The 26,358-nt window shown below is 35.1% G+C and overlaps 1 protein-coding gene across 26 annotated transcripts in view; it reads right to left on the bottom strand.

The window, feature by feature from the left end:
• Positions 1-26,358, bottom strand: part of DLG1 (discs large MAGUK scaffold protein 1) — a 279,606-nt gene that overhangs the window by 224,178 nt on the left and 29,070 nt on the right. Inside the window, exon 1 of one of the 26 annotated variants that reach the window (XM_043594529.1) lies at positions 13,945-14,074. The exons of the other annotated variants lie outside the window; for them this stretch is intronic. Within the exon in view, the coding sequence (XP_043450464.1) occupies positions 13,945-13,974 (30 nt within the window). The 5' untranslated portion in view covers positions 13,975-14,074. Of the gene's footprint in view, positions 1-13,944; positions 14,075-26,358 lie in introns of those variants that run through there. 26 annotated transcript variants of the gene reach the window in all.

The raw sequence follows: 26,358 nt of genomic DNA on the forward strand, positions 1-26,358 counted from the left end.
AGTACCAAAAATCCCCTACAGACCAATAACCCTCATGAATACAGACGCAGAGATCTTTAACAAAATATTAGCAAACAAAATTCAGCAACATACAAGTATTATGCACCATGACTAAGTGACAATATTTCAGGAATTCAAGCCTGATTCAACATTTAAAAATCAATTAGAGTAATTCTCCATATTAATGGGTTGAAGGAGAAAAACATGATCATACCAATCAATGCAGAAAAAACATCTGACAAAGCCAACACCCATTCATGATAAAAATTCAGAAAAAAGGGAATAGAGGCAAACTTGCTCAACTTGAAAAAGAGCACCTACAAAAAAAACCCTACAGTAAGTATTACACTTAATTATTAAAGATTGAATGTTTTTCTCCTAACATTGGGAACAAGGGAAGGAGGTCTCCTTTTACTACTCATACTTAACATAGTGCTAGAAGTTCTAGCCAGTGCAGTAAGGCAATAAAAGGAAATAAAGGCATAGACAATAGAAAGAAATAAAATTGTCCCAATTTTCAGTGTTGTCTCAAATCGTCTACAAAGAAACTCTCAGAACTAGTGAGTTCAGTGAGATCACAGGATACAAGATAAAAAATACAACAGTCAACTGCAATTTTATATACTAGCAATGAATATGTGAATACTGAAATTTAAAATACAGTATAATTTACAATCATTCAAAACAAAAATAACACACTACTTTGCAAATCTAATAAAAGTGTACCAGACTTGTACACTGAAAGCTACAAAACACTGATGAAAGAAATCAACAATAAGTTAAATAGCCATATCATGTCCACAGATTGGAACACTCCATCAACATAGTGAAGATGTCAATATTCACCAAATTGATATACAGATTTAACACAATTAGAATCCTATCAAAATCTCAAGATATTTTGTAAACTATTATAAAACTTATTTGGAAGGCAAAGAAACTAGAACAGCCAAAACAATTTTGAAAAAAATAAAATGAGTGTTTTGAAACGTATATGTAGCTACGATAATCAAGAGTGTGTGGTATTTGTGGTGAGATAAACACATAAATCAATGGAACTGAACAGATCTATATCCATATGCCCAACCAATTTATGACAAATCTGTGAAAACAACTCAATGCAGGAAAGAGTGCCTTCCCAATAAACAGTGGTGGAACAAGTGGGCATATATAGGGAAAAAAGAAGAAAAAGAAAGAAAAGAAAAGAAAAGAAAAGAAGAGAAAAGAAAAGAAAAGAAAAGAAGAAAGGAAAAGAAAGAACCTCAACCTACGTTCCACATCTTATACAAAAACTAACTCAAAATAAATCATGGACTTATTTTAAAAAAGAAAATCTTCAGAACCTGGGGCCAGGCAAAGATTTCTTAGAGTTGCTACCAAAACTATGACCATGAAGAAAAAAGCATCAGTTAACAAACTGGACTTCATCAAAATTAAAGACTTTTGCTCCATAAAAGACCCTGATTAGAAGACGAAAAGTGGAAAAAGACAAGCAAAGACTGGGAGAAAATGTTTGCAAATGACATACTGACAAATGTCTAGCATACTAGATATGTAAAGAACTCTCAAATGCAAGAGAAAAAAAAATCCAATTAGAATATGGGCAAAAGACATGAAAAGATTTTTCACCAAGAAAAATATATGAAGCAAATAAGCACATGAAATAATGTTCAATATCATTAGCCATTAGGAAAACGTAAATTAAAAATGCAATGACATATCACTACATACCTATGAAAATGGCTAAAATAAAAAAATAGTGACAACACAAAATGCTGACAAGGATGCAGAGAAACTGGATCATTCACACATTGTTGATGGGAATGTAAAATGGTACAGCTACCCTGGAGGACAGTTTAGCCGTTTATTTAAAAAAATTAATATACAAACTGCAAAATGACTAAGCAATTTGCACTCCTGGGTATCTATCCCAGAGAAATGCATACTTATGTTCACACAAAAACCTATGCATGAATGTTTAACAGAAGGTTTATATGTAATAGCCAAAAGCTGGAAAAACTTGAATATCCTTCAACAGGTGAATGGTTAAACAGTGCTTCATCCCTATCATGGAGTAGCACTCAGCAACAAAAAGGAACAAACTATCGATATATGCAACAACCATTTTCTGGATGAATCTCCAAAAAATTATGATGAGTCTTAAAAAAGCCAATTCCAAAAGGTTCTATACCTATAATTCCACTTGCATAAAATTCTTGCAATGACAAAATTTTTAAATGGAGTACAGATAAGTAGTTGCTGTGAATTAAGAAAGGGATGCGGGCAGGAGGGAAGTGGGTACAGCTAGAAAAAAAAGCAACTGAGGGATCACTGTGGTGATGGAAATGTTCTGTATTTTGACTGTATTAATGTGTAATACCCTGGTTAGTGATACTATACTATGGTTACCATTGTAGGAAATTGGATAAAGGGCACATGAGATCTCTGTATTATTTCTTACAACCACATGAATCAATAATCATCACAAAATAAAAAGTTTAAGAAAAAATGGAAATAATAATGGGGAGTCTCGCTAGAAAAGCAGTGAAATATCTCTATAGTCTCAAAGGTTTTATATCCTAAAGTCCTGCTGGTGGCAAGGACCTATTAAAGACACAGAACTGTTCTCACTCTTACAGAAGTGAGCTAAAAGTAACTAATGTAGCAACCAAGCCCTAAATAAACTCAACTCCTAATTGATTAGTTTCATTCTCTCTTCTTGAAAGGTAAAGAACAAGGGTTTAGTCTTAATCTTAATGCTTTTTTTTACACACTATGTAAAGCACACAATGAAAACTTCAAGATATGAGAAGAATCAGAAAAATTTTATTGTTCATAAAGAAAAGAACAATGAAAAGCAGACCCACAGTAGAGTCAAAGATAAGACAGACATTAAACTAGCATAAGAGGACAAAAACGGCAATTTTAAATATATAAAATAACAACACAGAGGAAAGGATATACAAAGGGGAGCAATAATGAATTTAAAAAGAAAAATGAAATCTCCAAAAAAGCAAACAGACATTCTAAAAGTGAAAAGTATATTAAATGAAATTAAGGAAGTCATGACATAATCAAAACAATGAAGTAATTTTTTTAAACAAAAAGTAATTTTAAATCCTGTAGAACTGTATTCAATGACATAAAAGAATTTTCAAAATATATTAAATACAAATGATTTCATTGTTCTATCAAATCCTCCACCCTTCTCCAATCCCTCATCCATGACAAAGACTACTAAATTGATGTCAGTACTCTTTCCTTCAACCTGTTATCAGAATTCTCTCAGCAAAGACTTTTAAACACCCAGTATCAACCAAAGTCGACATCATAGATAAATCCTATTTGATTTAGACAAAAGATATAAGTTATCTTAGTCACAGGGTTTATGAAGAAATGTCATGTTACCACTTTGTAATGGAGCACAGGACTAGTCAAACTTATAATGCAGGTGTAAATGTCTTTGATTCCTCCCCCTCTACCTCCTAGGTATATATATACACACCCAAAAGAATCAAGTGCATATATCCACAAAAAGACTTGTACAAAAGTGTTCAAAGCAGTTTTACTCATAGCAGCTCCTAAATGGAAACAACCCAAATTCTCATAATAAAAGATACACAAATTGTAGTATATTCACACAACGGAATACTATACAGCAATAAAAAGGAACAAATTACTGACAAGCACAGTGACATAGATGCTAAGGAAAATAAGCCATAAACAACAATATACAATGCATGATTACATTTATAATATGTGCAAAACTAATCTACAGTGATGCAGGCCAGAAAGAGGATTACCTCCAGGGAGGGTGTACTGTTTTGTAGAGAGCAAAAGGGAGTCTTCTGGGATACTGGAAATGTCTTACATCTTTATGTGGGAAGTGATCACAGTTCTAAAAGGGCAGGGAGATGCATACTTAGATTTGTGTATTTTACCAAAAAAAGTCATAATAATGTTGGTGATAGTGATGGCGATGATGATAACAAGGCTATGAAACAGGATACCTAATAATGGCTGATAAACGAGAATCTCTAGGAATTACTAGAAGGTATTAATACACTACTGAACTGGGGGAATGGTGCTAATGATGAAAGCATTTATTTTTTATTGCATGCTAACTTTATTTAAACTACTCCTGACATTTTTTCTATGTGTCCTTTATAAACACCAACTCAAAATCATCTTTTTAGATATTTATCTTCCCCATTAGAACAGAAGCTCCTCTGGGGCAGGAGTGAGCAAATATTTTCTGGTAAAGGGCCAGACAGTAAATATTTTCAGTTTTGCAAGTCATATGGTCTCAGTTGCAACTGCTCAACTCTGCTGCTATAGCACAAAAGCAACCATGACAATAAATAAATAAATGTGCATGATTTGGCCCACTGGCTGGCCCTCGACCTAAAGCAAGAGCAATACTAATCATCTTTGTTTTTCCATGTCCATGTCTATTTTATATATAGTACAGTACTACATATATAGTAACTATTCAGCAAAACAAAGCTAAATGGGACCTTAAAGATCATCTCTTCTCACTCATCATCAGGGAAATACAAATCAAAACCACAGTGAGATACCACCTCACACCTGTCAGAATGGCTAACATTAACAACTCAGGCAACAACAGATATTGGCGAGGATGCAGAGAAAGAGGATCTCTTTTGCACTGTTGGTGGGAATGCAAGCTGGTGCAGCCACTCTGGAAAACAGTATGGAGGTTCCTCCAAAAACTAAAAATAGAACTACCCTACGACCCAGCAATTGCACTACTAGGCATTTACCCACGGGATACAGGTGTGCTGTTTCGAAGGGACACATGCAGCACTATCAACAATAGTCAAAGTATGGAAAGAGCCCAAATGTCCATCAATGGATGAATGGATAAAGAAGATGTGCTATATATATACAATGGAGGTATATATATATATATATATATATATATATATATATATATATATATATATACTCGGCAATCCAAAAGAATGAAATCTTGCCATTTGCAACTATGCGGATGGAACTGGAGGGTATTATGCTAAGTGAAATTAGTCAGAGAAAGACAAAAATCATAGGACTTCACTCATATGACGACTTCAAGAGACAAAACAGAGGAACGTGAGGGAAGGGAAACAAAAATAATATAAAAACAGGGAGGGGGACAAAACAGAAGAGACTCATAAATATGGAGAACTGAGGGTTACTAGGGATTGGGGGGGTGGGCTAAATGGGTAAGGGGCACTAAGGAATCTACTCCTGAAATCATTGTTGCACTATGTGCTAATTTGGATGTAAATTTAAAAAAATAAAAAATAAAACAAGTTAAAAAAATCATCTCTTCTAATCCCTTCAATTTTATAGTAAAAAAAAAAAAAAAACCCATGAAATCCAAGTTAAAATTTGTATCACCATTGTTTAGGCAGTGCCTTTTAGTAAACACACAAAGATCTTACATCCCTATTCAATACTGATTAAAATTTCAAATACGGGGCACCTGGGTGGCTCAGTTGGTTGAGCATCCAAACTTCGGCTCAGGTCATGATCTTGTAGTTCATAAGTTCAAACCCCACATCGGGTTTGCTGCTGTCAGTACAGAGTCTGCTTTGGATCCTCTGTCCCCCTCTATCTACCTCTTCCCTGCTTGTGCTCTCAAAAATAAATAAAACATTAAAAAAAAACTCTTTATAAAAACAAAATTTCAAGCACGTTAAATAACATAAGATAAATTAAAACAATGATTATTTTAGAAAAATTATCTTTACCTATAGAATTTTTTTATGTTTATTTATTTTTGAGGGAGGGAGAGTGCACACACACAAGTGGACAAGGGGCAGAGAGAGAGAGAGAGAGAGAGAGGGAGGGAGGGAGGGAGGGAGGGAAAGAGAGAGGGGGGAAGACAAAGAATCTGAAGCAGGCTCCAGGCTCCAAGTTGTCAGCACAGAGCCTATGAAATGTGAGATCAACACCTGAGCCAAAGTCGGACGCTCAACCGACTGAGCCATCCAGGCACCCCTTTACCTACAGAATTTATTTTTAGTTTGCTTATAAGCTATCAACACAAACTTTGAATCACACAACCATAGAGAATCAATCTAGTAACTTCTTAAAGCTCACCACAAAAAGTGAGAAGCTAAGACTAAGCTCAACTTTGTTCCAGGATCCAAGTTTTTCTAAAGGCCAAATGAAAACGAACATGTTTAATGTTACTGAACATTTTTACCTGGCAGTAAAACAATTAGCAAACAGCAGAGGGCAGCATTTCTATTCACTATTAAAATTTAGCTTTAAAAATCTAAAAAATCTGAAATCTATGTACGAGGACTTTCTTTTAAAAGGTCTCACAACACCCCTTTCAAAGCTGCTGGCTAACATACAATTTTAATACAACCTAGCACAACTAAAAGTGCCCTGACATAGAAATATGAGCATTTAAATAAAAGACTGTTGTTTCACCCAAAGAAGCTAAATTTTCTATTCGTAATTCCTAAACAAAGATAAGCCAACAATTCAACATTTCTCTGGTGATTTATCTCCTATCACTCTATCAGTTATCTAGTTAAAACAAATAGTTGCTGAATAGACATTGGAATCACAAATAAGTATCTATTTCCACATATGAACAATTCCTTTTCCTCTATCTATATATAAGATGGCTGGCTACACACTAATCACCAAAAGAAGTACCAGTTATTACAATCATGAACTTTTGGCAACCCCAGAATTTAGCAAGCTGTCTTCAAAGACCAAGCATTAACATAACTCTAATATTCAAGCAGCAAAAGAAGAGGGAGATAAAGGAGAAACATGCATGAGTAGAAATGTCTTCAAATCTCACCCTTTTTCATTTTCCTTTTACTCCTATTTCCAGAATGCTGTAATGATAGAGCTGATCTAACCATCTACTACGTAATAAGAAGAACCAGAACACTACCCATAAAAACGCAAGGAACAGAAATTATAAAAGAGGGAAAACCAACAGTATCAAAGACAAAGAGAATGATTCAGAAAAGACCGTTCTGTCCAACCAGGTTATTACATATTTTATTACTATTTAATAAAACTTATTAAAAAGGTCTAACAAAAAAAAATAAAAAAAAATAAAAAAGGTCTAACAATTAGTAAAGTCTTACTATGTGGTAGTCGTCATTTCACACATTTGACAAGTATTAGCTCAACTAATCTTTAACAGTCCTATAAAGTAGGTACCATTATTTTCCCCATTTTAGAGATGAGGATATTGAAACACAGAAGGATTAAGTGACTTGTCCAGGAAACAAGTGTTAGGCCTAGAACCTCAAAGGTCTCCAGAGCCTGAGCTCTTAAATATCATCCTTTACTCTCTGCTCAGAGAGTAAGTGACACAATTTCAGTTGAGTGACTGGTACAGAATGCAGACCCCAAGAAATTCTGAGAGTGACAAAATAAGAAAAACATAAGTCTTAGTTATCCTCATTCATTTGAAAGTCCAACTGTAAAAGGGTACTACTTGAAAGCAATTTCTATTATTCCAATTCAGAAGGTCTCAAATAAGGTGAATCCCAGGTGAACACTGACTGGATACTAAAAATTAAAGAAAAGGTGAAATAGTTCAAAGAAATTCAATCATTTGATTGAATTTGATCAATATGATCAATATGAATATGAATATGATCAATCATAAGATTGGGAGCTGTAATGAGGCTTTCTAGATGTTAAATGGGGAAACAATTAGTGAAAACACATTTAATGTAAAATAGGGCATTTTAACTGGGAAAAGTATGAAGGTGATAAAGTAGAAATTGTGGCAGTATTTATGAAAACACTGAAAATGCCCACCTTTTAAACTAGAAATTCCTCACATAAGAATCATGGTTATGTTTAGAGATTAAGCATCAAGTACATCATTTTAAGCGGAAAAAAATAGAAATAATTCAAATGTTTACTGATTAAATAACTTATAAGACATCCAAATAACGGAGTCATTTTAAATGCTATCAGGTGATCATTCAATAATGTGTAAGGATTTTCAAAATATTTTAAATACATGGGGCGCCTGGGTGGCACAGTCGGTTAAGCGTCCGACTTCAGCCAGGTCACGATCTCGCAGTCCGTGAGTTCGAGCCCTGCGTCGGGCTCTGGGCTGATGGCTCAGAGCCTGGAGCCTGTTTCCGATTCTGTGTCTCCTTCTCTCTCTGCCCCTCACCTGTTCATGCTCTGTCTCTCTCTGTCCCCAAAATAAATAAACGTTGAAAAAAAAAATTTAAATACAAATGATACCCTTATTCTGCTACGTGCCTCACACTTCTCCAATTCCTCAGCCATAGAAAAGACAGCACTCTTTCCTTTAGCCTGTTAGAATTCTCAATACAGACAGATTTCTGGGCATCCAACACCAACCAGAGTTGGCACTAGAAATAAATCTATTTCATTCAGTCAGAAGGCAGGTAACTTTAGTCAACTGGTAAAGTCATGGAGCAAAGGGCTAAGAAAATTTATGAAACAGGTAAAATGTGCATTTGATTAAACAAAACCAACTGTTTAGAATTCTAAGAGATGAATTTGAAATTCTACTCCCCAGGCTCAGTAATCAAGACTACTGCCTAGTCTCTTACTAGGAATTTATAAATAGTTGGGAAGGTATGTCAGAGATAAACTTGACCAGCTTTCCTGCCTCCCTCTTCCGGTCTAGAAACATTTCTTAAGGTGCAATACTTATTTAGAGCAAGGTAAGTTTCTTTTCTTAGCAAGGTAAGTTGATTCTAAGATGTATTCAGAAAAACAAACAGGACAGAATCCTCCTTACCTCCTTTTTAAGATAAGCTACAAAAACAGAGATCAATGAGAGGAATATATTAGATGTTAAGGTAAACTAAAAAGCTTCAATAAGTAAAACATTGTCAAGTTGGTTCATGAATGGACAGACCAATGAAACAGAACTGTCCACAAATAGACAAATTTATTTGCCAAAAAATGGCATCTCAATTCAGTGGGGGTAAATATGGATTTTTTTAATAAACAACACTGGAACAAATGGGTAACCAATGGAAAAATGGTTCCAACATTGTACATCAGGATAATCTTCAAATGGTGCAAAACTTTTTAAGTGAAATTCTACAGAAGAGGGGGGGAGGTAAGGAGGAGGGAGGGAAAAGAAAGGGAGGGGAGACAACCCTGCAACTCATATCACAGACCGCCCACAGATTAAGACTAATCTCCTTATTATGTAAAGAGCTCCTAAAAATTAAGAGAAAGACCAACAGCCCAACAGAAAAACTATAAAATATAATAAATCTTGCTTGAATATATGAGAAATGCAAATTAAAACCACACTTATATACCATCTCTCACCCAACAAATGGGCAAAAATGCAAAAATTTGAAAATACATTCCATCAACAAAGTTGCAAGGATACAATCACTCTGATTCATTGCTGGTGGGAATGCAAAATGGCACAATTTCAATGGAGCAGAGTCTGGCAATAGTTACTAAAATTACAAATGCATTTACTCTCTAAAGCAGCAATCCTGTGTCATACAGATGTACCTGCACAAACATGACATACATACAAAGGTGTTTACTGAAGCACAGTTTATAACAGTAAAATAAAGAACTTCAGTGCCCAGCAAAAATACATTTATATCTTGTGAATATCTGGAATTTCTCATGATATACAGTATTAGGTGTGGATCTATCTTTTATCTTTCTCCAATCAGAACCAGTTGTTATATGACATTTAATTAAAAGTTCACATTTGGTTAAAGAAACCATGATATATCCACATGATAAAATAATGTAGTTCTGTAAAAATGAATGAGGAGAAGTTTTGTGTACTAAAATGGAGAACTTCAGGGTATTATAAGTAAAACCAGCAAGGGGTATAAGATTGTAAAAACATGAAAATCACACAACCTGTTGCGTAAGGGAGAAATAAAAACATTCAAGATAAATAGAAACAAATAAAAAGTTTCTTATGGGGACTAGGGGAGAAAGGACAGAAGTGAGACATAGCTAAATAAACTCTTTAGTGATAGTTTTGATTCCTGAGTTTATTTTGACAAATATGTGAGTTTATTACCCACTCAAGAAAAAAGTTTAAAAAATTCAGGGGAAGTAAATAAGTGAAGGATTGGCCATTATATGAGAAAAGTTGCTACAGATCAATAATCTAAGTCTGTTTAAATCACTTAAAATTAAAATTAAGTTCCTCTGTCAAATTGGCCACATTTCATGTGCTAGTGGATTGGACAATATACAACATTTCTATCATTGCATAAAGTTCTATTGGACAGTGCTAAAGTTGTTAGTTAACATTTTCAGCCTAAAGACAGAAGTTAAGTCCTATAAAATGGAAAAGGATCTGTCTCTCCCAAATTAGGTATAAAGCACAAAGAAAATGCACTTTACATATAAAATCAGTCAAATATTTATAAGTGACTAGTAGTCAAGTAAGTATCAAGACATAATGATACATTATATCCCCATGATAAACTAAGAAAAAGAAGGTGGAAAACACTGGGAAGATAGGCCACTTTCTGGATGCTTTTGAATCCATTATAAATATAGAAAGATAAATTTTAGTAACAATTTTCCAGGTTGTCAACATATAACCATATTCAAAATAGGACTTAAAATCTATTATAAAGTAAAAAAATATATATGTACTTTTTAAATCCACAAGTTTGGAACATCTGTGCCAAAGCTTCATTCATTCAACAATTATTTACTGAGTATCCACTGTCAGCAGATATTCAGACAATTGGTTGGGCATCCAAGATACCCTGCAGGAAAAAAATCTTAACTTGTAATGATTATCATCCAGTGAGAGAAACATACATTAATAACCACACAAATATATGATACTGCATGTGTTACAAAGACTTACAGAAGTAGAGGAAACTTATTTAATCTTGGGCATTAAGGAAGGCTTTCTTGAGGAAGTGTGTTAAGGTGGAATCTGAAGGGACGGTAAGATTTGGTGGTAAGAACTTGCAAACAGAGGACATTATTATGCATTAAGATCTCAAAGGAGGAAATGCCTCAAAAGAATTGAAAAAAAAAACCTGTTAACAAAAATAATGAAAACGTGATTTGTAGTTCCTAAAACATATGTATTGGCAATCCTTAATTGAAGAAATCTCTAAAACTGCATAAATTGACTCAAATATCGCCTTAATAGCAATTAATATGGACATCAAGTTTTACATAAGTGAAATAATAAAATAACAACTGGTACTGAGTATAAGAGAATCTCCTGAAATATGAAAGTTCCTTGTCTCCTTTCTAAGGCTAATCAAGAACATACGGGATATTTTTTTTTTTCTTTTCAGGCCTTTCTCCTGCCACCTAAACTTCTGCTAAATGGTCCTAAAGGAATAGAGATAGAGAAAATCCCTTTATATTTCATAAAGAAGCAGTATAACAAAAGATGGGAAAGACATGACTCCGCTGCAAGAAATTCTGGTACTAAAGTTATGCAACTCCCTTCTCTCCAAAGTGAATAGACAGCTGGGAAACCTCTAAACTAAAGAATATGAATGCCTTTAGCTGTAGTTTATACATAGTGCTTTACTGCTAACAAAAGAAAACATGCCATATATAACAATACTAACAAATCACTCTTTGTTGGACCTTGTATGTTCCAAATTAATTTTCCTTTAGGTGATAAGAAGTCTGATAAAACCACACTAGTCTGTTGGCTCCCTGACAATATTAACTCAACCCCAAATGACATAGATTTACAAAGCTAGAACACAAGAATTTACAAACACAAAAATAGTATCTCTTACAAAGACATTACATACATAGATTTTTATGTAATTTATTCAGCTTGGATATAATATTTTGTGCTTTTCACATGTAACAATAATCATAAATACTGCTATGATGGAAATGCTCACTAGAATCTTGTCCCCTGCAAAATATCTAAATTCAGAACAATATTTTTAAAAATTCAAAGAGGAAGTACATTTTTTTCACTTAGAGGCAAAACAAACATTTGTGTTTAAAATGTATTAATCAGAAAAAGAATGTAGAGCTATTTATGATCATCTTAAATTAGTAAATGACATTAATACTACTGTATACAGAGGCCAAGATTTGGCAGTTCAGTAGCAGTGATGATTTAGTCATCACATCTCACAACCTAGTCATTTGGCAAACGTTTTAAAATAAGAGTTTTCATTGTGAAGAACATATAGTTACAGGGGGAAAAAAACCCAGAAAGCTAATCATCATTGCTTTAGCACAACCCACATGCCTGTTCTTAAGGGTATCCATGGTAGCAATGATGCAACAAGCCTACCTAGCTCACCGTGCCTACACAAGTGGGAGAGAGGAGAGGCGGATGATGAAAAAAAATCTCACTTGGAAAGGTGTTTTAGTATTAACATGATAGAATTACATCAACGATATGTCAGACTTTATAACCACATATAAAACCGTATAAAGATCAGAAAAAAGATCCAAGAGAGAAAACACTGTAGCAATTCAGTTGAAAAGAAAATTAAGAATTTTCCTCTTCCTGCTATAGTCACTAGTTAAATGTTCAAAGGGTTTTATTTCTAATAACAGAAGAAATTATTTTAATTTAGCTCTTTCAAAAGTAACTACAAATAATATTTTAGGCTTCCTAATTTCCAACCTACATCTTTTTCTATTTTTGCTTTAACAGTTACATAATGAAAATTTATAAAAACTTTATGATATTGATTCTACACAACTTTTTTTTGACAATAGCAGCTCTCTTTTGCTTAAAAAGGGTCAAATACAAAAACTTTTTATTAAGAAGGATAGGACTGAAAGAAGAGAGAGATCATTTCAAATAACCTGGCTAAAATAACAGAAATAAAAAACCAAATGAATGAGGTGATAAAGGTAAATCACAAGGAGAACGAACCACAGACAACCATGAAAAGAACTCATGGAGGGAAAAAAACCCAAAGCCTGTTTTTCAGGCTTACTGCTCTCTACATATTCTTCAAGAATATTTAATAAGACATTTTACTTAGGGGTACACAGAAGACATCCCCTTATGAAGAGGACAGGACCAGATAATGGACATGTTTGTATCTGATTAAAGCTCCTACTGTTCGAACTTTAACTCTGTGAGCAACAAGCAAACAAAACTAATTTTCATAAATTTCTCACTTATCCTTTTGTGAGAAATAGTTCACTATACAGGAATAGCATACTTTAAGAATCTACAAATTCACTTACTCTTATTACTGAACATAATTTTAAAATTCAATAATTTTGTCTAACAATCACTGTCAAGTGCACAGAAATAACAAAGTAAATTATTCCATAAAAACCAATGTATAAATTGAAAATGTAAGCATCCGGAATCTTACACAGTCACACAATGTCCACAAATTGGTGCTCAGAAATAAACCAAACTTAGAGATTAAATAGAGTATGCTGTACTTTGAGGACAATGAGCAAAACAGACTTTAAAACACATACTTCCTTAAGGAGGACTTGTACAAGTTTAATCACTTTAAATCCAAATCAGCATCTTTCCAAAGGCAACACAATTAAAACTGGACTATTTTCTAATTCTTGGAAAAAATATTTGCAATTGATGGAAGAGGCCAGAAAATGTTCTCAAAATGAGTTAAACCAGTATGACATGTTAGGGCAGAAAATAAAGTAGAGGGGGAGAACTTTCAGAATATATTTACAAGATTTAAATATAATCAAGGCCTTTTAAATCTGTGCTGTTAGGGAAAAAAGCTTCCTAGAGATCTCAGAGAAAAAAAAATCCATTCAATATACTATTTTTAGGTATCTAAAACACATTTCAGAATATTACCTTTCTAAAAGGATATAACTTAAGCACCACATGGTTTCAAATATCTATTTTCAAATATAGAACAATGTTACACTTTGTTTTCAAAATACATTATGAACAAAAAGGTCTCTCACATTCTGTCACTAACAACGAAATGGAGAAAGCATACTATATCTTACCTTTGTGGTTACAATGCACAGGCAATCCATTACTTTACCATTACAATATTTTATACATAAAGCAGTTTATTGCAAACTATTTTAAATTCCTCTATGAATAAAAAAATTAAAAATAAAATTAAAAATAAAGTTGTGAGATAAAACCATAGATAAAAAGTTATAACTGTAACAAGATCTCTCCAGGATCCATTCTTAGAGGTATCAATTTTTCTATATCTGAAATACAAGAAACCAGAATGTGTCACGTGTCCTACAATCTTCTTTATGTAATCTGAATCTGAAGAACTTGAAATTATCCCACAAAACACCGTGGAAGATGTCAGAGTTTATTCCACAAGAGTTCACTGCTGCTTCAGATGCTATTTCATTAATCCCTCTTTCCAAGATATGAGGTTGACAAGGAGTCATCTGATGAAATGTTCCACAAAGAGGTTTCCCCGATATAAATTTAAATCTGCTTCTTGCTTGCTACAGTTTGGATATTCAAAAAAACAACTACCAAAAAAAAAAAAATCACTAAAAAAAAATGCAAGCAAACATTTCTTCCACTAAACCATTTCAGCAACTGCAGCTTGCAAAGTAATGACTTTCTCAGGCAGTAATGAATGGAATATTCCATGTGGTTTATTTGAGAAGGGGAGAAGGAAGAACAAAATGGTCTATCTAAAATATTATTTCTAAAACTTACCTCTTCTCATTTTACTAAAAAAAAAAAAAAAATTTACCAATGAAGCCAGATTTTAACTTTAGTGCCCTACTAATAAATTCACTTCACTAATCCCTTACAAAAATAAAAATTAAAAAATTACCACCACAAAAAGATAATTATAACTATGTAGCATTTCAAACTCCTCAAGAAGACTTAGTTTTAAATTTAGAAGTAGCCTAACTTTGTGAATTCATGTCTTGTCCTCAAGATCACTGAAAACAGAGCTTGACAGGCTGACAGGGGACAAGACAGAGGGATGCAACCTGCTTTCAGTCTCATAAGCTTGCTGCCTCCCTTTAAAAATGTACAGTAAAGGGGCGCCTGAGTGGCTCAGTTGGTTGAGCGTCTGACTTCAGCTCAGGTCATGATCTCACGGTCCGTGAGTTCGAGCCCCACATCAGGCTCTGTGCTGACAGCTCAGAGCCTGGAACCTGCTTCAGATTCTGTGTCTCCCTCTCTCTCTCTCTGCCCCTTCCCGGTTCATGCTCTGTCTCAAAAAAAAAAAAAAAAAAAAAAAAATTAAATTTTTTAAAATAAATAAATAAATAAAATAAAAATGTACAGCAAAGAAGAGAACTATCTGGAATTTCTGTCCACAAGGTTTCCTCATGGTCTACAGGTATTATGAATAACCTCAAATTCAAATTACTAAACTGTTCCCATTTGCCTCTTATACCCCGACTCCTATTCCTAATGTTTCAAGTATTGTGGGCTGCATCAAGCAACTTTCACTATGAGGGTTATGAGAAAGAGTTAATGCATGTATATCACTTATATCTATCACCTAATAAGCATCATTATTATTACTGATTGGCTATCAGCTGATAGCCTTTTGTTTCGAGTCTAATAGGATATACCTGAGACAGATCTAGTGAAAGTTGACCTTAAACAGTCGAACAGGACTATCGCAAGGATTAAATTAAATAATACGTGCACAGCACTAAAAAATACTGCCAACTTTGTTAAGTGCTCAATAAATGTCACTTATAGCTATAAATCTATATGCATATATACATGTAGCTGTAAGGCCTGGGGTGGGTAGAAGTAAATTTCATTATGGGCCACCATATCCTCTCCCCTGTGCAGAATAAATAGTCTAGAAATTACATGTTTGGTTTGAGACTGAGAGTAGCCCCTTCTTCCAATCCTACCACCCCAACAATCTTTGCTCTCAATATGAAAGAGTAAAGCCCACTCAAGGCTAATGACTCCTCAAATAAAGTTTATCATTTTTAGGAAAAATACTGCAAACAATGTAGATGATATCTAAGTACTGACTAGGCACTGCATTCTATGAAAGAAAATAAAGAGGTGTGTGAAACTCTTGAGCTGGTTTCTCTCTCAGTGCTCTGAAATTTATTTGAAATTTTTATTATATCTAAAAGAGTCTAGCCCGGAGAGAACACACTCCTAAGTTTGGCAGACGTCATTCATAACCGTGGAGGTTGAAATCACTATACTAAGAGTCATAGACAGGATATGTGAGTTTAAATAGTCATTTTCTTTTTGAAGGGAGTGGGGGGGGGGGTCTCAATTTCCCCTTTTATAAAACAAAAAATTTCAGTGGTTTCTAAATCCTTCTACTTATAAAATTCCTATGCTTCAATTTCTGAATTCATTGGATTCTAAGCTCCACTGAGGCACGACTCAAGAACTTCTCATGTATTTACCACTTTATCCCTAGCACCTGGTGACCAGAATGTAAAAGGGGCTCAATACATATTTGCTGAATTAATCAACAGCCTTTCTGATATCTAAATTATAGATTACAAAATTAAAGAGTTCTGAAATGACCCTGAAAATACCCCATTTTCCCAGTAAAAACTATTTAAAACAGTTTTGCCAGATCAAATATAAGCTTATAAGAATATAAATTTTTTTTAATGTTTATTTATTTTTGATACAGAGAGAGACAGAGCATGAATGGGGAGGGCCAGAGAGAGAGGGAGACACAGAATCTGAAGCAGGCTTTAGGCTCTGAGCTGTCAGCACAGAGCCCAACACAGGGCTCAAACTCACAGACCATGATTATCATGACCTGAGCCGAAGTCAGACACTTAACTGACTGAGCCACCCAGGCGCCCCAAGTCAGACACTTAACTGACTGAGCCACCCAGGTGCCCCTAAGCTTATATGAATATAAATAACCAGAATATCCATTTTAAATTGACTCAATTAATACATACATTTAACAACACATATTATTAAAATAATATGTTGAAAATATTTTATTCCACTCACACACTAAGAAAACAATTACAGTCAAAGTCTTCATATTCACCTTAAATGTTAGGGTCATCATTATATACTTGTTGAATCACCTAATTATTCTGACCTCAAATATCAATTTCACTTCTAAGTTGTTTAGATGCTGCACTTTTTTGGTTGGTTGTTTTATTTTAGAGAGAGAGAGAGAGAAGAGGGGAGAGGGGCAGAGGGAGAGAGAGTCTTAAGCAGGCTCCATGCTTAGTGTGGAGCCCAATGCAGGGCTCAATCCCCTGACCCTGAAATCATGACCAGAGCTGAAATCAAGACTCAGACTCTTGGGGTGCCTGGGTGGCTCCGCAGGTTAAGCCTACTCAGTTTTGGCTCAGGTCATGATCTCACAGTTAGTGAGTTCAAGCCCCACACTGGTTTCTGTGCTGAGGGTGTGGAGCCTGCTTGAGATTCTCTCTCTCTCTCTCTCTCTCTCTCTCTCTCTCTCTCTCCTTCTCTCTGCCCTTCCTGCGTGCTCTCTCGCTCTCAAAATAAATAAATAAACAAACTTAAAAAAAAAAAAGAGATGCTCAATTGACTGAGCTACCCAGGTGCCCCTAGATGCTGCATTTTTTTAGTTTGTGTATTAAATGTCACCTGATATTTTATCTCAAATCACTATTAGTACTAATTCACATAATAGACAATTTCTTCCATTTGTTCTGTAAGTACCCATTATAATCTTTATTATATAACCACTTACTAATACTCATCAGTGTACCTTTTATTTTTTCATGTCATTCTTTAGAAAGAGAGCATGAGCAGGGGAGAGGCATAGGGAGAGAGAAAAAGAGGGAGAGAGAAAAAGAGGGAGAGAGAAAAAGAGGGAGAGGGAGAGGGAGAGGGAGAGGGAGAGGGAGAGGGAGAGGGAGAGGGAGAGGGAGAGGGAGAGGGAGAATGAATCTCAAGCAGTCTCCACACTCAGCATGGAACCTGATGTGGGGCTTGATCCCACGCTCCTGGGATCATGACCTGAGCCGAAATCAAGAGTTGGATGCCTAACCAACTGAGCCACCCAGGTGCCCCAAGTATACTTTCTAATCTTTCAAAAAGAACTTGTATATAATATCCAACACTTGACAATTTTTAAGGTCATATTCAACCATGATTATTTAATCTGTGTTTAATTCTACACTCGCTGCATCTTCTATAAACACCCAAACTTGCACTAAGGGCATTTCAAGCCAATGTGTTCTTAAACAGTCATTTGTGTGATAAATAATTTAGAAATTACCCTGTAATAGGAGTAACTTTAGAAGGTCTCAAATATAAGCCTTTTGGGATGGCCACACCTCAATATTCAGGCACACAAGATAATTAATAGTACTTTAGAATACCAACAGCTTTCTATATATATGCAATGGTTTCCAACCAGGACAGAACTCTCCTGCCTTAAAACTAGAGAACTAGACAAACAAGAAAAAAATGATTTTTAGATATTGAACAAAGACTGAGCAAAAACAGTGATCCTTGTGAGAAGAAAAACAAATGAAGTGAGTCCCATAAATGACCCAGCTACTGCCTGGAAAAGGTTTCCAGGCTGCAGCAGAGGGAGTTGGATAAATAAAGAAAGCCCAACAATCTAAGGTAAGGAGAAAGATGAGAACTCAGGAAATCCGGGGTGTCTAAAATTCACAGGTAAGAGTACCAGGGAGAAGAGAGCTCCATAGAGAGAGCTTCACAGATCTGGATAATCCTCCTCTTCAGATTATTTCTGATCAGTCATACATACAAGGAAACGTGGGGAAAGAACCTTGGAAAGAAGCAAGTAGAACAATTCCCAGAACTCTCACAGGGCCAAGAACAATGGAAAAACTCCTAATATATAGGGCTGGGTCAAGTAGTCAGAAAAGTATTGGCACACCTCATTTTATTGCACTTTGTTTTATTGTGCTCCACAGAGACTGTGTGTGTGTTTTGTTTTTCCAAACTGAAGGTTTGTGGCAACTCTACATCAAGTAAGTCTATTGGTGCCATTTTCCCACTAGCATTTGCTCACTTCACATCTCTGTGTCACATTTTGGTAATTCTAGCAATATTTTAAACTTTATTATTATATTTGTTACGGTGAACTGTGATCAGTGATCTTTGGTGCTACTACTGTAATTGTTTAGGGGCACCACAAACTGTACCCATATAAGACAGCAAAGTGAATCAATGTTGTGTGTGTTCTGACTGTTCCACTGACCAGCTGTTCCCCTCCTCCACCTCTCTCCCTCCTCTTGGGCCTCCCTATTCCCTGAGACACAACAATACTGAAATTAAGCTCATTGATAACCCAATAATGACCTCTAAGTGTTCAAGTGAAAGGAAGAATCATACATCTCTCCTTTAAATCAAAGCTAAAAATGACTAAGCTTAGTGAGGAAGGCATATTGAAAGCGAGACAGGCTGAAAGCTAGACCTCCTGTGCCAAACAGCCAAGTTGTGAATGCAAAGGAAAAGTTCTTGAAGGAAATGAAAAGTGCTACTCTAATGAATGCATGAATGAGAAGAGAGCAAAACAGGCTTATTGCTGATATGGAGAAAGTTTTAGTGGTCTGGACAGAAAAGCAAATTAGATACAACATTCCCTTAATCCAAAACCTAATCCAGAGTAAAGCCCTAACTCTCTTCAATTCTGTGAAGGCTGAGAGAGGTGAGTAAGCTGCAGAAGAGAAGTTTGAAGCTAGCAGAGGTTGGTTCATGAGGTTTAAGGAAAAAAACTGTCTGCATAATATAAGTGCAAGGTGAAGCAGCAAGTATGGATATGCAGCAAGTATGCTGCAGAAGCTGCAGCAAGTTATCCAGATCTAGGTAACATAATTCATGAAGGTGGCTATACAAAACAACAGATGTTCAATGTAAATGACACAGCCTTCTATTGCAAGAAGATGCCATCTAAGACTTTTCATAGCTAGAGAGGAGAAGTCAATGCCTGGATTCAAAGCTTCAAAGGACAGGGTGATTCTCTTGTTCAGGGCTAACGCATCTGATAACTTGAAGTTGAAGCTAATGCTCATTTGCCATAATTCTGAAAGGCCCTGAAAATCTAGGACCTTTCAGAATTATGCTAAATCTACTCTGTGCTCTGTAAGTGAAATAATAAAACCTGGATGACAGCATATCTTTTAACATCATGGTTTACTGCATATTTTAAGACCACTGTTGAGACCTACTGCTCAGAAAAAAGACTCCTTACTGCTCACTGACAAAGCACCTGGTCACCCAACAGCTCTCTCTGATGGAAATGTACACCTGCTAACACAACATCCATTCTGTAGTCTATGAATCAAATAGTAATTTTGGTTTTCATGTCTTATTAAGAAATGTATTTTGTAAGGCTATGGCTGCCATTGATAGTGCTCCTCTGATGGATCTGAGCAAAGTAAACTGAAAACTTTCTGGAAAGGATTCACCATTTTAGATGCCATTAAGAACATTTGTGGCACGAGAAAAACATTCTTCATGAAGGGTTCAAAAAATGAACATTAAGAGGAGTTTAGAGGAAGTTTATTCCAACCTTCATGGATGATTTTGAGGGTTCAAGACTTCAGTAGAGAAAGTAATGCGATGGAAACAGCAAGAGAACTAGAATTACAACTGAAGCCCGAAGATAGGACTGAATTGTTACAATTCAGTAACAAAATTCATGACAAAATTTTAATGGATGAAAAGTTGCGGTCCAAAATGTAACACACACAGAAAGGACTTGAAAAAAAAAAAAAAAAAAGGTTCTTTATCCTTTGCTACATTGATAAATTACTAATGAGTATGTAACATTTTAATATAAAAATTCTTTATTTTTAAAACCTACCATTTACTAAACACTTAACATGTGTATCAGACTCTGATCTAAGTTTTAAGTACATTATCCCATTTCATACTTACAAGTACCATATGAGGTTAAGTAATTTGCTCTCCATTATACAATGCAGTGTAACAGATCTCAACATACAGAATCAGAAAGTGAAATTACAGAATATATATATATAGTTCTCATTTTCAATATATATGTATGAGCTAAGTAATAGATTAACATATAGGATTAGCTGAACAAATATATATCAAATGGTTAAAAGAGATTATCTCAGAGAAAGAATGTTAAAAAAAAAAGACTGAATTTAAATAACGTGCATTTTTCTGTATATGTATGTTTTAAGATATGCCTGAATTATTTTGGCAATCAGAGATTTTTCTTTAAGGTAAATAACTGAAAATGAAAGAGAGCAGTTACTGTGGAAAAAGGAGTGTAAGAAGTCAGGTTACAGTGGATTAAGAATGAGAAGTGAAGGGGGTACCTGGGTGGCTCAGTCAGTTAAGCGTCTGACTTAGCCCATGTCAAGCTCTGTGATGACAGCTCAGAGCCTGAAGCCTACATCGGATTCTGTGTCTCTCTCTCTCTGCCCCTCCCCTACTTTCTCGCCCTGTCTCTCCCTCACTCTTTCTCTCTCTCTCTCTCTCTCTCTCTCTCTCTCACACACACACACACACACAAACATTTTTAAAAAAGAATGAGAAGTGAAGAAATAAAAAAGGTAAACTACTTTTTCAAGAAGCTTAGCTATGAAGAGAAGGTATGCTATCAGATCCTACGAAGAATCACTTTTTTCTGTTTTTCTTTTAGTGGAATCTTTGAATATATTTATAGGATAAAGAAAGGTACCAAGGTTCAAGGAAGAGAAAGAGGTTATAGATATCAAATGAGGAGAAAGAGAATGAGATTCCAAAGAAAAAAGATCAAGAGCACAACAGAAGCTGTCATTAAAGGATCAAGGGCATAATAGAAACTGTTAGTATTAATTCTCTGAGGTGACTTTCACATAATTGAAAACATACTTTTATAAAGTTAGGAATTTTTACAAGCATGTATCACTCTGACAATCCAAAGGGGGTGGGGGGGCTAAGAGCACATGAAGGGATATCATTGTTCTAATACTGAAGATAGTAATGGATGCCAACACAGATACAGAACAATCAAAGTTACCTAAATCAGCTACTGAAAACATTACAGAATCAAAACTCGTAAATCTAAGACATACTGGGAGGCCTTCCTGCAGCATATAAATCTATAACCACTGTGGCATACCTAAGCTTTAACAAGTTTTCTTCTAGATTAACATCTTGGCATAATATGGCAGCCGTTTCACTTCTTACATGGTGTTTCTTTACATTTCACTTCCATTACAAAGTTACTCATTTGGGAGTACGTCCTTCAGTTTTAGTACTAACAACTATGGTTTAAATGCTGGAATAGGACCGCCCTAAGCTATAAACATAAAAATATAAAAGATTATGTAATAGTGAATGTAAAATAACAGCAGAGCGGTCATCAAAATCACCTGCAGACATCTCATGTATAATTCACTCAGTATACCTATGAATTTTGGACTTGATGACATTTTTTAATTACAGGGGTTTTGCATAGGGGTTGTGCATTATTTCAAAAGTTGTATATTTGTTATTTTTATAACATACCCCTTAAAAATTGGAATGAGACAACACGGTAAATTTGGTGATGGGAAGAGTGAATTAGAGTTCAGGCTAGCATCTCTGTGATGTATTGTCTCTGAGACAGAGCTGTCTGCTAGAAAAACAGAGCATCAAGAAAAAGGATAAGAACCTTGAGTTCAATGATAAAGGAAATAGGAAAAGACACTGACCATCAATACATCTGATTATTACTTCACAGGCAGGGATTCAAAATTTTAATAGTTCATAAAATTATAAAATTTTGTCAGCTGTCTTCCAAAGTCCATAGTATGAATTGAAGCAGAGGTCTGCTTCAGGGATACAGAATTATAGGCTAGGTGGCACCAAAGATCAAAAATGTACTGAGTTTGGGGGTGCCTGGGTGGCTCAGTCGGTTAATCCGGCTGACTTCGGCTCAGGTCATGACCTCAGGGTTTGTGTTCAGCGCAGGGCCTGCTTTAGATCTTCTGTCCCGCCCCTCCCCCATTCACACACACTAAGATAAAAATAAATATTAAAAAATGTACTCAATTTAGGGGCACCTGGGTGGCTCAGCAGGTTAAGCATAGGACTACTGGTTTCAGCTTAGGTCATAATCTCACAGTTCCTGAGATCTAGCTCCACATCATGCTCTGTGCTGACAGCATGGAGCCTGCTTGGGATTCCCTCTCCCCCGCTCTCTCTCTGGCCCTTCCTCGCTCATGCATTCTCTCTCTAAAAATAAATAAACATTTCTTTTTAATGTACTGAATTTGAATATGGACTGGCAGAATTATAGAGATAATGGCATTATAACAATTTTAAATTTCTTCACTCTGATAACTGTATACTAGGTGTTTTTAGATATAGTCATATAAAATAAAGAAAATAAGTTATTTTAAGAAAAATATCCTTGTTTATAGGCAATACATGAAGTATTTAAGGATAAATGATTCATGACGCCTGCAATTTGCTCTCAAATGGGTCAGCAAAAATAAGTTTATGTATATGTGTGTGTGTGTGTACATACACAAGGCAAGCAAAGTGACAAATCACAGTTTACTTTACAGTTCTTGCAATTTTTCTGTTGATAATTTTTTTTTCAAAATACTAAATTTTTTAAACAACCAGAGACTTAAACAGAGCCCAAATAACAGTAAAATATAAGCCCATAAGAAAGGTACAAAGTGCTACAGGCATTCAGAAGAGATGAGTTTCAGCTAAAAGATGGGTTGAACACTTCACATGGAACGTTTCTGAGCTGGGCCATGCCAGACAGAGTAAGATAAGGACACTGCAGTTGAAAGGAATGGCAGTGTTGGTAGTGTTCACATAACTTCAAATGTTCTTATCAAGGAAATAGGAGTTGAGCAATTATTTTCTTTAAAAAAAGAATAAAGCAAATGAGATTACTATTTAAAAATTTTCCTTTTCGGGGCGCCTGGGTGGCGCAGTCGGTTAAGCGTCCGACTTCAGCCAGGTCACGATCTCGCGGTCCGTGAGTTCGAGCCCCGCGTCGGGCTCTGGGCTGATGGCTCAGAGCCTGGAGCCTGTTTCCGATTCTGTGTCTCCCTCTCTCTCTGCCCCTCCCCTGTTCATGCTCTGTCTCTCTCTGTCCCAAAAATAAAAATAAAAAAAAATAAAAAAAAAAAAAAAAAAAACATCGAAAAAATTTTCCTTTTCATTCTTCCTCAAAACAAACCAAAACAGCTGTTTACTGTAACAGCTAACAGAAACTACCAGTCTAACTGAACAGTATTTAATTCTATCTTTCAGAGAAAAATAAGGCAGTGAATACTGATATGTATTCCCAATTCATGATGTAAAACCAACAACTAAAAACCTTAAAAATTAATGAAAACCTTAACTAGAACTTATCTGTCCATTCTTACAATCTAATGAGCTTTAGAAATGTTACTTACTGTAAACTAAAGACATAGCTCTCAACAATGAAGTGGTTTTAAGAAAATTGAAAGAGTGTTAAATGACTAAAAATAAAATAACTCTTGCTTTCTGGGTCTTCCTTTTAGCAAAACTTCTAAAAACTAAATTTAAAAGACCACCTTCTTTCAGATAAGAGATTAAAATAAGTATTTTTAATCAGTCTAATGTCTATTATCAGAAAAAGATCTTAGAATAAAATGCCCAAATTTTCCTTTTTTTTTTTAAGCCCAAATTTCCTTAATGGCTAAATACAGTTAAATAACTGGCTCTATGGTTCACTTCAGCAGTTGGTAATTACAAAAATCAGAAGCAGGCCAAATGCCTATCAAAAAAGACATATCTATACAGGAATACCAGGCAGCAATCAATAAGACCGCGGCAAATATGGCTAATACGGAAAGATAGCTAAAACATTAAGACATGCTGAAACACAAAGCTGTAAAAACACAAGCTAAAAACAGTATATTAGTATAATATGACTATTTTAAAAATCAGTCCCAGAAATATGCAAAGAAAAACATGGTAGATTATACCAAACCATTTTCAGAAGCTCCTGTGCAGGGAGGGATTTCATTTTCTTATGTCAAATAGTTCTGCAAATTTTTTGTAACAAACTTCCTTGTTATGTTTCTATCTCTAATTAGTTCCTTCTTTCCTTATTTTATTTCCTTCATTGTGATACTTTCACTTATCTAGGCAACAAGTCCAAGTACCAAGAAAGTTATTAAATACAGAAACATGTGCCTTGAAGCTGAACTACTGAGTTCTAATCTGGTTTTCTACATGGTAATAATGTAAGTTTGGGCAGTCAAAACATCCCTGAACTATATATAGTTTGCTGAATTCTCAAGTGAGTATTAGCTCCAAATACAAAAGACCAAACCCTAGCTTACCTCATTTACATCAGGAGACTATAACAAGAATCCATGCTCTTATGACATCTCAAAACATTATCTATCATGTATGTGAGTGTGTCCTTTAAAACTATGCAGTTTGAAAATAATGTTATAAGTATTATCCATTCTTATGGAGTATGTGTGAGTTTTTTAAGACAGGAAGAAAGAATACATCATATAGTTTTAAAATATTAATACCATAATGGGTCGTTAAACCAGTGATGTTTCTCAAATTTTATTTTACCAGTTCTGGGACAAAAGGCTAAAGTTGGTAGACTGTCACCTGCCTCTATATTCTCTTACCTCTCAAAGATAATGCCTCAAAGAAAAGGCAATCACATGGAACAGAGAAAGAGAAGCCATTATTGCTGGCTGATTCTAGTTCTAAGGCAGTGAAAGTTCAAAATGAACTTGGAAAAACTGTGCTAGAGAACAAGGACGTGCTCAAAAACCAATGCAGCATGTCAAAAGGACACAGAGGGATCCGGATCTCTTCAAGGGATCATCCCAATCCCTGGCACAATGTGAGTATCCAAAGAATAACTGAAATGGCCTGTAAACACTGCATAAGTAAACTCTCAGTCACTAAATTAGTGATAATTTTTTTTAAAAAATAGAGTAACAAAAAAGGGAAAAACTTACTAGCCAATTTTGAAAGGAAATACTGCACAAACTTTACTAGCATTAAAACAAAATACAAGCTTTACCCTGCCCATCTTTTTCTTTCCTCTTTAAATGACATTAACTTTTTGAAGCGATCATGCCAGTTGCCTTACAGAATACCACATATTCTATACTTGTTTTTTGTTTCCTGATGTTGCTTAAGTCCTCCCACGAAGTCCTGTATTTCTGTAACAGGAAGTTAGATGTAAACATTGATTATACTCATTTTTGATAAACAGACTTCATAATGATATATTGAATTTCATACTGCATCGCACCAGGAAGCACATAGTATCATATCAGGTTGTTGCACTTGTGATGAAAACTTAAAGGTGGCAACCTCCAGATCTTCCAGATCAACCTCCAGATCTTAAGTATCTGTAGGTGGGTACTTCAGCAACTTGAGTAAATTTTTACCTGACTGACCCATTAATGATCCTTCCCTGAATCACTCATTTCATCAGAGGTTTCAAAATATTGATTCACCACACCCCCATTTTATCATTCCATTTGTAT

The sequence above is a fragment of the Prionailurus bengalensis genome, chromosome C2 (assembly GCF_016509475.1).
Source record: "Prionailurus bengalensis isolate Pbe53 chromosome C2, Fcat_Pben_1.1_paternal_pri, whole genome shotgun sequence".
NCBI lineage: Eukaryota > Metazoa > Chordata > Mammalia > Carnivora > Felidae > Prionailurus > Prionailurus bengalensis.